This window comes from Phocoena phocoena, chromosome 14, assembly GCF_963924675.1.
Source record: "Phocoena phocoena chromosome 14, mPhoPho1.1, whole genome shotgun sequence".
NCBI classification, from domain to species: Eukaryota; Metazoa; Chordata; class Mammalia; order Artiodactyla; family Phocoenidae; genus Phocoena; species Phocoena phocoena.
In genome coordinates, this window is record NC_089232.1 from 58,668,816 (window position 1) to 58,683,325 (window position 14,510).

A 14,510-nucleotide genomic window follows, 5' to 3' on the forward strand; every position below is an offset into this window, starting at 1 on the left:
TGACTACCTTTTTATCTCCAGAGTGGTGATCCTACCAAGAAAGGAAGGTTACGGTAGTAAGGGATTAAGGCCTTGCTACTCAAAGTGTGGTTTGTAGAGATCACCTGAGAGCTCATTAGAAATGCAGGTTCTCAGGCCCGTTCAGATCTGACTCAGAATCTGCATTTTAACAAGATCTCCAGGTGATTCATGTGTACATTAAATTTTGAGAAGCAGTGGACTTATGAAAATACCTACTCATTTTGTTCTTTTTTTACCCTATAATATGGCTAGGTTGAGGTAACTAAAGTGACCATTTAGCATCATTGTCAACTCATGAATTTTTATATATTTGACGTATCGATTAGAGAAAAACAACTTCATATCTGGGAATTCCCTGGAGGTCCAGTGGTTAGGACTCTGCGCTTTCACTGCCGTGGGCCCGGGTTTAATCCTTGGTTAGGGAACTAAGATCCTGCAAGCCACACGGAACAGCCAAAAAAAAAAAAAGAACTTCATGTCAAAATGACAAAATTACAGTGACTTCCAAAATACGAGTATGTCTGGCTGTAACATCCATCATCATCTTGTTGATATCAATGACTTAGTTGTCAGGGAGGAGGTTCCTTTCCTCTCTCATTATGAGTATCCATCCGTAAGGCTCAAAGAACAACCTTCTCAGATGTCCATTCAGGCTATATAAAGAAGCGACTTCTAGTAGGGAAGCTTCCGGAGATGATTCCTAAAATTAAGGGTCAGGTTTAAAATACCATGAATACCTCTTCTTGCTGGCTTTTGAGATTGTAAAAATGAGATTGCACATCAGCTGCAATAACCCAGTTTAAGCAATGTTTGCTAAAAGCTGTGTATGATACCCAAGTTTATCAAAGTGTTTTGGTTACACTGGCTTGCTCTTAGGTGGAAAATAAGCTGATTGCGAGAGGCATTACAGAGTTTGCACTGAGTGCAGCTTTGCAGTAGAGAAAGTGAATGTTGTATGTCTAAGCATCTTCTGTTCTCCATACTCTGCTTCTTACTGTTCCAGTGATTTTTAGTCTCTTTTTCTTTCTTCTATTATATAATACTCCAACTATCCTTCTTTTTTTTTTTTTTTTTGCGGTACGTGGGTCTCTCACTGTTGTGGCCTCTCCCGTTGCAGAGCACAGGCTCTGGACGCGCAGGCTCAGCGGCCATGGCTCATGGGCCCAGCCGCTCTGCGGCATGTGGGATCTTCCCGGACAGGGGCACGAACCAGTGTCCCCTGCATCGGCAGGCAGACTCTCAACCATTGCGCCACCAGGGAAGCCCTATCCTTCTTTATTTGTAGCTTCTCTTACCTGCATTACACTAAAAATTTTTTCAGATTCTTTGGGACATAATCAATACTTCATTTGCCTTTGTATGTTTTGGTTGGAAAATAAGTAGCTGTAGGGCTTCCCTGGTGGCGCAGTGGTTGAGAGTCCGCCTGCTGATGTAGGGGACACGGGTTCGTGCCCCGGTCTGGGAAGATCCCACATGCCGCGGAGCGGCTGGGCCCGTGAGCCATGGCCGCTGAGCCTGCGCGTCTGGAGCCTGTGCTCCGCAACGGGAGAAGCCACAACAGTGAGAGGCCCGCGTACGGCAAAAAAAAAAAAAAAAAAAAAAAAAGTAGCTGTAAATTTCACATGGATTTGCATATTTAAATAGGCCAATAGACAGGTATCAATGTAAGTCCATTTACTTAGTAATGACACATATAGTACAGAAATTTTAGAATCTGATGCAAACTCACCTGAGGGATATAACCTATTCTTATTAAATCACTAATTATTATAGGTGAATATGATGCAAAGTGTTAATCCAGTTTTCATAAATGTGTTGCTTTAAAAGGTAGGATGAAAACTATGCTGGCTTATATTCTAACAATGTATTTTTAAAAATTAATATCTAGGGCCTTAGGACTTTTAAGAGGCCTTAAAAAGTTTCTTCTAACTGCTGGTTGTACAAATTATGAGACAGTTGACAGTAATTGAGACAATACAAACAAGCTTCTAGTACCAGTGCCGTTTTTGTGACCCAAAATGAATTTAGGGTTCAACATTTTCTCTTTTTAGATAGCTCTTATAGAAGCAAAAAAAAAATTATTTCAAAATTGTCAATTTGACAGGAATACTTCAAGAGACTGACAGCACAACAGAGAAGTGAGGCAGAAAGAGCTGATTGTTGTGGTTAATCCGGAGACCGTCAGTAGCCACCTGCAATCACAGGATTGTTGCAAGGATGAACTAATTCATGTAGAAGTGCTCTGAAAAGTTCAGAGCTCTGCATGAGGGCTGAGTTGTACAAGAAGAGCAACATCATTTTTATCTACGTGCTTCTTTGGAGGGAGGATAACCTGGAAAGCTAAAGTTCTGAAGAATAAGGCCTGAGTTGTTTTCTCCTGGGGCATCCACAGCATGGAATAGCCATTTCTGGACTAATAGTGAGTGGGGCTCACTCAGCCCACCTTCACCCACACCCCCAGCTTAGACCTCTCACATCCAGGAAGGAGCACCTGCTTCACTCAGGGTCCTGGGGTGTTTCAGCAAGCTGTAAGCTCTCCACACATAGAGGACTCGGAGGGGAGAATGCCTCCCGCTGGTGACCCGCTCTCCCAGGGGCAACTCCAGCAGCATCCTGTGGTCACATTTCAAGAAAGCTGTTAATGGTTGCAGATTAGTTGGGGATACTCATCCCCTCTGGCCGAATATTTGGTATCTCTTGTTAATAGGTGACCGTTACATCCCAGCTTGCCCAGGACAGTTGTGGGCTGTTGTCCTCGCGTAGTAATTAATAGAGCTCCCTTTCACACATCCTTAATAGAGCTGGATGAGAAATAAGATGGTCACTCTAATGAATTTTGTTTTTGCTGTCATTCAAACGTTTTTCCAGTTTCTCCAATCTGCAATATTTGTGCAACCTGCATTGTGATTCTTGGGGGGCAGCCGTTCTTATTAGAAGCACTCTGAGTGTTACCTCGTTCAGGGTTACCTCATACTTGATTTACAAGGTTGTGTTAATTACTCTGTACAACAGAGTGAGTCCGTTATACATATATATATATATTTTTATATCCTTTTCCATTATGGTTTATCATAGAATATTAAATATAGTTCTCTGTGCTATACAGTAGGACCTTGTTGTCTCATTCAGGATTTTACCTCTTACTGTTTAAATAGGGCTCAGTAAAAAGTGGAAAAAATAATTATATGATACTGCCTTCTCAAAAATATTTTTTTCAGTTTTCCTATCCAATAATTATTTTAATTTCTTTCCTAATATAGCAACTTTTTTTTCTTTTGGTATAAGATTTACAAATGAAAAAAATGGCAATTTAAGTTTTTAGAAAAATGAAGGAAAACCATACTTGTGTTTATCTCACAGGCTTTGTTTATCATTTAAACTAATAGTTAAATGTTCATTATGCTTCGTTGTCTTGATGACTCGGGGAAATAATTAAATATTTTCTTACAGTGTATTCACAGAGGTGTAAAACCTGAAAATATTCTAATAACTAAGCAAGGAATAATCAAGATCTGTGACTTTGGGTTTGCACGAATTCTAAGTAGCAATTTTTTACTAACTTATCTAATTCAGATGATTATGAAATGATACAGTTAAAATTCTTACTTTAGATACTGAATGTATGCTGATTGTTATATTGTTATTATTCAAAAAGGGAAATTTCACTGTAACCTTTTAGTCAGTACATCAGTTCACACTTAACCTCCATCCAATCAACTACAATTTATTAGATGTCACATTTATGTACTTTGCCCCATAGGAAAGGAAAAGAACTACAAGATGCATTTCTGGTCTTCATGCACTTATAACCTGAAGTAAAAGAAAGAAAAGAATAATACAAGATGACTAGCAATAGAGTACTAAAGCGAAAGGGCAGATGGTTCCCTGGAGGGAGATATTAACATGGTCTAAAGTGGTTGGGAAAAACTTCCTGGAGCTGATGACAGGAGGAGAGTAAACAGAAAATGACAGAGAGGATTCAGAGACAGTGCTGAGAAAAAAGAAGTCATCCCAGAGAGGGAGGAACCAAGGGAAAGGGGGACAAATAATGGTGTCTCCTTGAATCTAGAGCTGTGCAGCAGGCAAAAAACATGCATTAACAACAGACACACTGCACAGGGGGCATACACATAATCAATATCCTGATAGGACCCAAACACAAGTGACTTGACAATGCATTGGGAGGCTGGTTTATACTTGAAGTTACACTGTAGAAATTCTCCCTACCCCCTCGCCCCGGTCCTCTCTTTTTAGGATTATATAGATGTTAACTAGCTAAGGTACCTTTGGAAGTTGAATTTTTTTTAATTGAAGTATATAGTTGATTTACAATATTATGTTAGTTTCAGGTGTACAGTATAGGGATTCAGTATTTTTGCAGATTATACTCCATTATAGGTTATTACAAGATAACAGGTATAATTCCCTGTACTCTACAGTATATTGCTTATCTATTTTATACATAGTATGGGGAAGGTGAATTTACTATCTGAGTACTGTTTACTCGATTAGTGCCTCACTGCATGAACTGTTAGGAGTATCGTGGCTTCTGAGAATTACTAAAGCTGGTCTGAATGCCTGACTGCTCTTGGGAGTAGCTCCTCTCTTGGGAGAATGTGACCCACCTGATCTGACTGACGCATTTGCAGTTCCAGGAGATGCCTACACTGATTATGTCGCTACAAGATGGTACCAAGCTCCTCAACTCCTTCTTTTTTTTTTTTTTTAACATCTTTATTGGGGTATAATTGCTTTACAATGGTGTGTTAGTTTCTGCTCTATAACAAAGTGAATCAGTTATACATATGTTCCCATATCTCTTCCCTCTTGCATCTCCCTCCCTCTCACCCTCCCTATCCCACCCCTCTAGGCGGTCACAAAGCACTGAGCTGATCTCCCTGTGCTATGCAGCTGCTTCCCACTAGCTATCTACCTTACGTTTGTTAGCGTATATATGTCCATGCCTCTCTCTCGCTTTGTCACAGCTCACCCTTCCCCCTCCCCATATCCTCAAGTCCGTTCTCCAGTAGGTCTGTGTCTTTATTCCTGTCTTACCCCTAGGTTCTTCATGACATTTTTTCCCTTAAATTCCATATATATGTGTTAGCATACGGTATTTGTCTTTCTCTTTCTGACTTACTTCACTCTGTATGACAGACTCTAGGTCTAACCACCTCATTACAAATAGCTCAATTTCGTTTCTTTTTATGGCTGAGTACTATTCCATTGTATATATGTGCCACATCTTCTTTATCCATTCATCCGATGATGGGCACTTAGGTTGTTTCCATCTCCAGGCTATTGTAAATAGAGTGGCAATGAACATTTTGGTACATGGCTCTTTTTGAATTTTGGTTTTCTCAGGGTATATGTCCAGTGGTGGGATTGCTGGGTCATATGGTAGCTCTATTTGTAGTTTTTTAAGCAACCTCCATACTGTTCTCCATAGTGGCTGAACCAATTCACATTCCCACCAGCAGTGCAAGAGTGTTCCCTTTTCTCCACACCCTCGCCAGCATTTATTGTTTCTAGATTTTTTGATGATGGCCATTCTGACTGGTGTGAGATGATATCTCATTGTAGTTTTGATTTGCATTTCTCTAATGATTAATGATGTTGAGCATTCTTTCATGTGTTTGTTGGCAGTCTGTATATCTTCTTTGGAGAAATGTCTATTTAGGTCTTCTGCCCATTTTTGGATTGGGTTGTTTGTTTTTTTGTTATTGAGCTGCTTGTAAATTTTGGAAATTAATCCTTTGTCAGTTGCTTCATTTGCAAATATTTTCTCCCATTCTGAGGGTTGTCTTTTGGTCTTGTTTATGGTTTCCTTTGCTGTGCAAAAGCTTTGAAGTTTCATTAGGTCCCATTTGTTTATTGTTGTTTTTATTTCCATTTCTCTAGGAGGTGGGTCAGAAAGGATCTTGCTGTGATTTATGTCATAGAGTGTTCTGCCTATGTTTTCCTCTAAGAGTTTGATAGTTTCTGGCCTTACATTTAGGTCTTTAATCCATTTTGAGCTTATTTTTGTGTATGGTGTTAGGGAGTGATCTAATCTCATACTTTTACATGTACCTGTCCAGTTTTCCCAGCACCACTTATTGAAAAGGCTGTTCTTTCTCCACTGTACATTCCTGCCTCTCCTGAACTTCTTGTGGTAGATACCCACTATGGTTCTTCAGTCGACGTATGGGCTACTGGTTGCGTTTTTGCAGAGCTCCTGACAGGCCAGCCACTGTGGCCTGGAAAATCAGATGTGGACCAACTGTATCTGATAATCAGAACACTGGGTATAAGTTGCATTTTATGGCTTACAGAGTTGCTAAAGTGTTATAGTAGTGGTATGTCACTGTAATGAACAATAAGACCTTTCTTTCTTCTCCAAAGTGCTACTCAGGATGGCTGTTCTGGGTTGTAGCCAAAGCCCAACCCTTTTCTCAATGTGTAGAGCCATAACTTCTGTCAGTGAGACCATGCCTTTCCAAGTCAAGTCAATTAGCCATGGAATAAACTATACATTTACTTACCTTATCAGCCTAAGATAGGGCTAAGGATATGAGTCAGCTGCATAGAGCTTACTCTAAAGATATTTACTCAAATGCACTTTCTATCCTCTGTAAAAGAGGAATTTTCCCCTTTCCTCTAGCACAGGGGTCAGCAAACTTTTTCTATAAAGGGCCAAATGGTAAATATTTTAGGTTTTGCAGGCTATACAGCCTCTGTTGCCACTCCTCAAATCTGCTTCTTTATACTTAAGAATTTACAAATTACTTTCACACACACCATCTCTTTCAGTCTTAAGAAAAGCCCATTAAGGACATTATAACATTTTTCATTGGGCCTGGTTTTACCAATGAGGAAACTGAGGCTCTGGGAGCTTCCATGAGTGGCCTAAAGTCCTACAACTAGTTAAGTGCAGAATAAGAATGGACGCAAATGCTCTTTCATGAGCTTTCATCACAATGCAGCGTCCTCAGCACTTGTCTACTTCCACCTGGTTGGAAGAGAACATAACCCAAAAGATCAGCTGCAGCTTTACGCCAGCAGCATGGATGCAAACAAAGTGATGGGTGTTTATTAATCCCTTCCCATAGGCTTTCCTGGCAGCATGGCTGCTGGGCAAGGGAACTACTGCTGTCTGGTCTGATGCAATTCCCTGTGTGGTCCCAACACATTCTGCTGGAGAATTCCGCAGCATGAAAAGTGTGGGGTAGAGTATCACTACAGGCCACACCTTAAGCTTATGCTGTTTAATTGATTTCCTACAAGGTTGTGGAAATTTACATTAGGCAGATGTTAGAATGAGTCTGAATCCTGGGTCTGTCACCTAATGAGCGTGTGACTTTAGACAGCTGATCAAACCTCTGAGCCTCATTCTCTGACTGGGACAGTATAAATGAAAAATAGCAATGATTGTGAGATGGTTATGAGATTAAATGGGATCATATGTGTAAAGCCCTCCAGACCACTTGCTTACCTCCTCTTTTGGTGGCAGCTGAATGGCAGACCAAACCATGTGTGGCAAAGAGAGTTCCTTGGGAGCATTGACCTTACCTGGGAAGGTATGTTTTTGCAATGACCCATTCCACCCAAATCTGGAGGGAATGATCAGGCTCAGTATTTCTTTCACATCTGGACCTCAGAAGTTAACCATTTAAGGATTATGTTAATTTTAGTAAATTTTTCATGAGTTATGTGGTTTGTATTTAACAGGAAAACTAATCCCAAGACATCAATCTATCTTTAAAAGTAACCAATTTTTCCATGGCATCAGTATTCCTGAACCAGAAGATATGGTAAATTGCTCGATTCTGGTGTTTTGTTATTTGTGTTGCTACTTTCTTTAAAGGGGTACTTGTTTCTTCTTTAATGTTTGTGCTTTGGGCTCCTGTTTTCCTTACGACACGCTGACACAGGTCAAAAAAACTATGTAAAAACTACATAAAATGAGCCAGGAGAATGCTTTAAAAGTTTACTTGCCCTATGTATTCAAAGATTAATTCAATTTTAAATTTGGAAGTGAAAGTATGCTTAGTTCCTTCATAAATACCGTGATCCTTTTATTTTTTTTTATTATTATTTTTTGTGTGTGTGTGGTACGCGGGCTTCTCACTGTTGTGGCCGCTCCCGTTGCGGAGCACAGGCTCCGGACACACAGGCTCAGCGGCCATGGCTGACGGGCCCAGCTGCTCCGCGGCATGTGGGATCTTCCCAGACCAGGGCACGAACCCGTGTCCCCTGCATCGGCAGGCAGTCTCTCAACCACTGCACCACCAGGGAAGCCCCCGTGATACTTTTAATCAAAACACTCTGGTACCTTGCCCTGAAATAATTATTTTCTCATAAACAGTACTTATCATAGTTGTCTCTATTTTGAAAAAAAAATGCATTCTCTATTTTCTTCAGCTTCTGAAACAAAGCTCAAATCAATAGAAACTATTTTTTCACAACATATATTGCCACATGGAAGGTCATTCCACAAAATGATCCTCATTGTATCCAAATCAAAACTGCAAACCACAATGATCACCTCTACACTCTTTGTGTGGTCTTTGCCTTTTTGTGGGAACCTACCAATGACTACTTGACCCTCTTACTCTCTGTAGTCATTGATTTCCTGTCTGTGTTACCTAAGTTTGGGCTATGATCTTTAAAACCCTGTATGATCTAGATTCTGCCTGTAGAATGAAAGGACTGTCAGGGGAAGCCTGTGCCACGCTCCAGCTGTGCTGGAGGTGGGGCGAGTCTGCAAAGCCAGGTCATGATTTATGGCACCTGTGAACCATCAGATTCAGGTGGTCCCAACTTCTCTAAACACCCTGTTCATCTTAAATTTATTTCGTATAATACCTTGATTTATGTACTGGATTTCTTTTTTAGTATATTTGTTAAGGCTTTTAACAAATACAATAAGAGGTTAAAAGTTGAATTACAAGTCTAGAGGTTGAATTACAAAAGATTATTTATATAACATGTTTGATTTAAAGACTAAAATACAACAAATTCACATGTACCTGCTGCCTAGTTAAGGAAGGAGAATATTGCCATTGACTTGGAAGCTTCTCGCTCCCCATGTACTCTTCCTCAATCCCATTCTCTTCCCCCCTTACTATTCTGAATTTTGTGTTTATCATTCTGTTGCTTTCCATAGTGCTCTTAATTATGCAGCTCAGTGTATTTTCATTAATGCTCAAAGCATTTCTGTAAGTAGATAAGGCATCCCTATAAGTAGATATTAGGGTACTGTTGTAGGATTTCAGAAGGGGACATTTAGCACAAACATTTACCAAACACTAATTGCAAAACACTGAAGTTAATAGCTTCAATTTTTCCCATTACACTATACAGTAGTGTAAAATTATGTAAAAATATGAATTTAAAAAATCTTCAAAATCTAACCTACTAGGGGGTCTTTCTCCAAAGTATTCTTAATGCTAATATATTTAAAATATCCATTACTTTGTTGTTAGGTAACATTGAAATGCTTTACTTTGTTTTTTAGGAAACTCTTGAAGAAAAGTTCTCATATGTGCATCCTGTGGCTTTGAATTTCATGAAGGTACCTAAGCATCAATTATAACCATTATTGACTGCAAGTCATAATGATTGAAGCTGGTAACTCTAGGGGGGGTGGACAGTAGGGCAAATAATGCCAAGGTAAAAATGTAGTCATTGAAACAGTTAAGGAACTGTAAAATAATTACAGTTAAAGGAACATCAGTGGTTTAAACAGTAATCTTTCTAACATATCCATTAAAATTAGTAGAAGATGAAAGAGTATAATTAAGGTCTGCCATGATGAAGACCACCATACTTCTGCATTCATTACGAAATTTGACTGTTAAGTCAGTATATTCAAGACTATGGAAATTTATGAGGATAAATGTACTCCTTAAATTTGAAGATCAAGAATTGTGCTGTAGGGCTTCCCTGGTGGCACAGTGGTTGAGAGTCCGCCTGCCGATGCAGGGGACACGGGTTCATGCCCCGGTCCGGGGCAGCTGGGCCTGCGGAGCAGCTGGGCCTGTGAGCCATGGCCGCTGAGCCTGCGCGTCCGGAGCCTGTGCTCCGCAGCGGGAGAGGCCACAACAGTGAGAGGCCCGTGTACCGCAAAAAAAAAAACAACAAAAAAAAAACGAATTGTGCTGTAGAGGGAAGAGATATGGGGATATATGTATATGTATAGCTGATTCACTTTGCTATAAAGCAGAAACTAACACACCATTGTAAAGCAATTATACTCCAATAAAGATGTTAAAAATAAATAAAATAAAAATTTTAAAAATAAAAAGAACTGTGCTGTCCAATATGGTAGCAACTAGTTACATGTTACTATTGAGCACTTGAAATATGGCTGATTAGAATTGAGCCGTACTATATTTCTATGAAAATTACTTTAAAAAAGAATATAAAATGTTTCATTAATAGTTTTAAAAATATTACATGTTGAACTGATAACATTTTGGATACACTGGATTAACTAAAATTTTAAATTGCTTTTTAAAAAAATCAGTAGAAGATCAGGCAGAATCAGAACCATGCAGACACCAAATATAGCCCCTGTACCAGGGCCAAAAGAGATAGTCAAACAAAGGACAAATTCTAATAAAAAGCAGAAGAAACTCATCTATGACCAGTATGCAATTCATGCTTGACCAACTGAGGCCATGCTAGAAAGTGTGCCTCTTCCATTCAGTGTGGACGCTGAAAGCCTTTAGTGGTATAGGGATGGAGATACTAGTATGAGTATCTATCTTTAACAACCAATTAAGTTATATTTATAGCAATGACTTCCATACCACTGATCAGAATGACTACTCATCAGAATGAGCTTTTTAAAAATATACATTCCAATAAATAACCTCAGATTTACAGAAGCAGAATCTCTATGAATAGGACCTTGGAATTTGTATCGTTAAGCCTCTCCCTAGGTGATTATGATAAACAGCCTAGTTTGAAACTCTTCTGATCTAGAAAGTAGAGCCATCTGGATGACCTAGAGTCAACTTTGTAGACCAGCCTTTGTGCTAGCGCTGGTCACTACCCAGGTGCTATCCAGGGTGCTGGATTCCTTCAGTATGAGTACCCCTGAGACTCAGAGGCCGACACCTCTGAGCTCTCAGACTGCCCTTACCACTGCTCCACTGGACCTCACCTGCCTTCTACCTGTCTCACTGCTCTGACTTGCCCTAACCCAGCACTCTGCAGGCCCTGTCCTGGAAGTCTAATTCTCCAACCTTGTTCTGGACAGGTTGTTCTGCCCCGCCTGCAGTTTAGCAAACCCCCCGAGGGGTTGGTGGAGGGTAGGTCAAGCCCTGTAAGCCCAATCCATTCTCAGGTGGCTCAAACTTGAACAGGTATTAGATTTACCCTGAAGGCTTGTTAAACACAGATTGCTGGGCCCCACCCCCAGTGCTTTTGATTCGTTAGGCCTGGGGTTGGACCAAAGAATTTGTATTTCTAGCAAGTTCCCAGGTGATGCTGATGTAGCTGGCCTAGGGACCACATTTTGTGGAGCCCTACAAACTATTTGCTTTGACAAGTGATAAAGAAATGTCATTGGTGAAACGCACCTGACCTACATTTACCCCCTTTGAGACATTGAATGTTCATCAAATCTACCCTCAAAAGACTTTGAAAGGGCAAAAGAAGAGCAATTCCAGTTATTAACAAGTTCCAAGTACTGGATAATATACAAACTTGAAGATTTTCTAAACTCGTATTTGCTCTACCAAATTATTATTCAGAGTTTTTGGGCACAGTAACAAAACAGGGTCCTCTTTTAATATCTTCTTTGCTCTTCCCGTCTTCCATAGGAGTGTCTGAGGATGAATCCAGATGACAGGTTAACTTGTGCCCAACTCCTGGAGAGCCCCTACTTTGATTCTTTTCAAGAGGACCAAATTAAAAGAAAAGCATGTAATGAAGGAAGAAACAGAAGATGTCAGCAGGTACCTCCATTCAAAAGTTAAAGTGCTGTAAAAATGATTCTTTATTTTCCTTCTCTACCTTTCAAAGTGAGACTAGGCGGGCACCAAGATCTTCTCTTTGCACTGGTTTAGTTGTATTTGCTTGTCTAATAAATATTGGTGATTGATGTCATAAAACCATAAAACTATGAAAATATACAGATTGTCACAAAATCTTATTCCAAATACACTTAAGTTATTGCACAATTCTTTTCTTACACTGATTCGATATCCCCCCTGCCAGGTCATGTACCCAAAACACAACAGTTTCAAACAAGTAAGCCCCACTTACAGCAGAACTGAATTTGACCAGCATTATGGAAGAATCCCGGTACCTTCTGTAGCCTCCAGATGCCCAGTAAAGGAAACTTGACTCTTCTGTCTTTTCATCCATGGCAGGCACCTTAGTCTGCCTTTCCTAGGCTTTTCCTGGTAGCCAAGGACAAGCTCTGGACAGATACAAAGAGCTGAAACTCAGATATCTGAGAACCAAATCCTGTCCTAAAATGTTCCAATGTTGTAGAATAATACAGTGAATATAAAGACGAACACTGATTCTGTAGCTTATTAGGCAACTACCATTTACTTGCAAAACTCTGAAGTTAAAACATAAACTCCATGAAAGTAGGTTTCTTTGAGGTTGGATTTTTTTCTCCTCACCTGTATCCCCAGCACCTAAAACAATATCTGTTACATCAAAGGTACTTAATAAATATTATCCAAATAAATAAGTAGGTGAACATTGCTTATTAATAAGCCAAGATGGTAATTTTCCATTTTTCAGAAACTGACAATTGTCGCATTTTGCGTTTGCTTAATCCTCCACCTCTGATCTACTTTTTTGTTCATTTATCTTCTCATTAGCATCTTTACCATAAAGGAAGAAAGTGGTCTCTTTCAATAGTTAAAATAGAAGTTTGTTGGGAGAGAAAGATGTATCCAAAATCTTTATCCAAAATAAAAATCCAAATTTGTATTACGTAGGTCATTTTACCTTTAACTGTTCAAGTTACATGTTTGCAAGTTAAGCCCAATAGAGTTTACTTAAATAACCAAAAAATTAGGGTTTGTTCAAATGAGTCCGAGGCAGCAATTTGAAATAGTGTGAATTTTGTGTAAAAACACTGTCCCCTCAAAAACATCTCACCAACTTTCCCAGCTTTGTCCTGGGAGGGTGGATGGCGGCCCTGATCCATCCTGCATCTTGGTCCCTAATCCACTTTCCTCCACGCTCACCTCCAGGTGGGTGAGGATACTGCTCTCCCTTTAAGTCTCCAGTTCACAGCTGTGCTACCCTTTAATACTTTGTGGCCCAGCTGATACAGATCAGGGACTTTACAGAAGGCCTTCCCAAAGACCCAAGACACAGAAGAAAAAAAAGAAACACCAAGAGCAGCATGCACCTAGAGAATGTCATTTACAAAGACGATGTCATGTTCTCCGTGCTTAGCCATCTGCATCCTGTCCATCTCTATGTGCTAGCCCCACCAGAGCCCTCACCACGAGACCATGCCTAGCAGCCTCCCTCCTCCAGGTGAAGTCCATAGAGAGCAAGGCCAAGAGAAAGACAGGGATGTCTTTCAAGTTCTGGTTTTCTTTCTGAGGACACACCTCTTTCCTAGACATTTTACCGTATCAGAAAATAAACTAAAAATTCATAAAGATCTTTTCATATAGTGTGGTTTCACTTTGTAAGTTCAAATTTCTACCTAGATCTTAGTTTCTGTGTCTCTGAGTGGATAACCAGCAATTTCCCGAAGACTAAATATTGTTTAAAGTTGATAGTAAAGAGGTTTTAAATCTTTGCTGTTCTGCCAGTATCCTAAAATTAATATCCAAAATTAAAAATTTGAGATGGGTAGAATGTAGACTCTTAGAATTATTGTTTAATAGCTGGTGGACATCTATCTTTTAAACCCTGACTAGATACTCATAAATGAGTTTATTGAAATAAATCATAGTACATCTCTGAGCATCCTAGAATAAATCATAGAAACAAATTTTCAAGTATCAGAGAATCACAATTTTTGGAAAAAGTAACCCTATTTAATTTAAAAAATTGATGTCTTTTGACATCTTTGCACCATGTGTATCCTTTTTGTTTTATCACCTTTAAATCAAACTGTACCAATAGGAATTATTTTCAATTTACTTTCCTATTTTTGTCTTGTTCTGCTATTAGAATCAACTGTTGCATCTCATACCAGGGAGCCACATCTCCCCCACACCTGATGGAAGAAAACAAGTCTTCCAGTTAAAATTCGATCATCTTCCAAACATTTAGTTCTTTCAAGTGGAAAGTAATTTAATAGGTACACATTTTTGTACCAGAGGAATAGGGATTCTCAGTGTTTCAAATGCAAATGAGCCATATGAAAATTAAGATGCTTTCTAGAATTGTTTTGCTCTGATCATTACTGATTCCTCTGCCCATGCTTTTTACATGCCAACTTTATCTTTTAGAACATTTTCTTTAAATGTTACAAAGTCTGAACCTGCACATATGGAGGAGACATTTTCAAT

The 14,510-nt window shown here is 39.5% G+C and overlaps 1 protein-coding gene across 1 annotated transcript in view; it reads left to right on the forward strand.

Annotated features, from left to right (window-relative positions):
• The window catches only part of CDKL4 (cyclin dependent kinase like 4), a 31,101-nt gene extending 16,830 nt beyond the window's left edge, over positions 1–14,271 (forward strand). Inside the window, 7 exon segments of the mRNA XM_065891302.1 lie at positions 3,472–3,562; positions 4,671–4,718; positions 6,159–6,308; positions 7,732–7,814; positions 9,521–9,577; positions 11,835–11,969; positions 14,170–14,271. Coding sequence (XP_065747374.1) covers positions 3,472–3,562; positions 4,671–4,718; positions 6,159–6,308; positions 7,732–7,814; positions 9,521–9,577; positions 11,835–11,969; positions 14,170–14,271 — 666 coding nt within the window.
• The last annotated feature ends 239 nt before the right edge of the window (positions 14,272–14,510 follow it).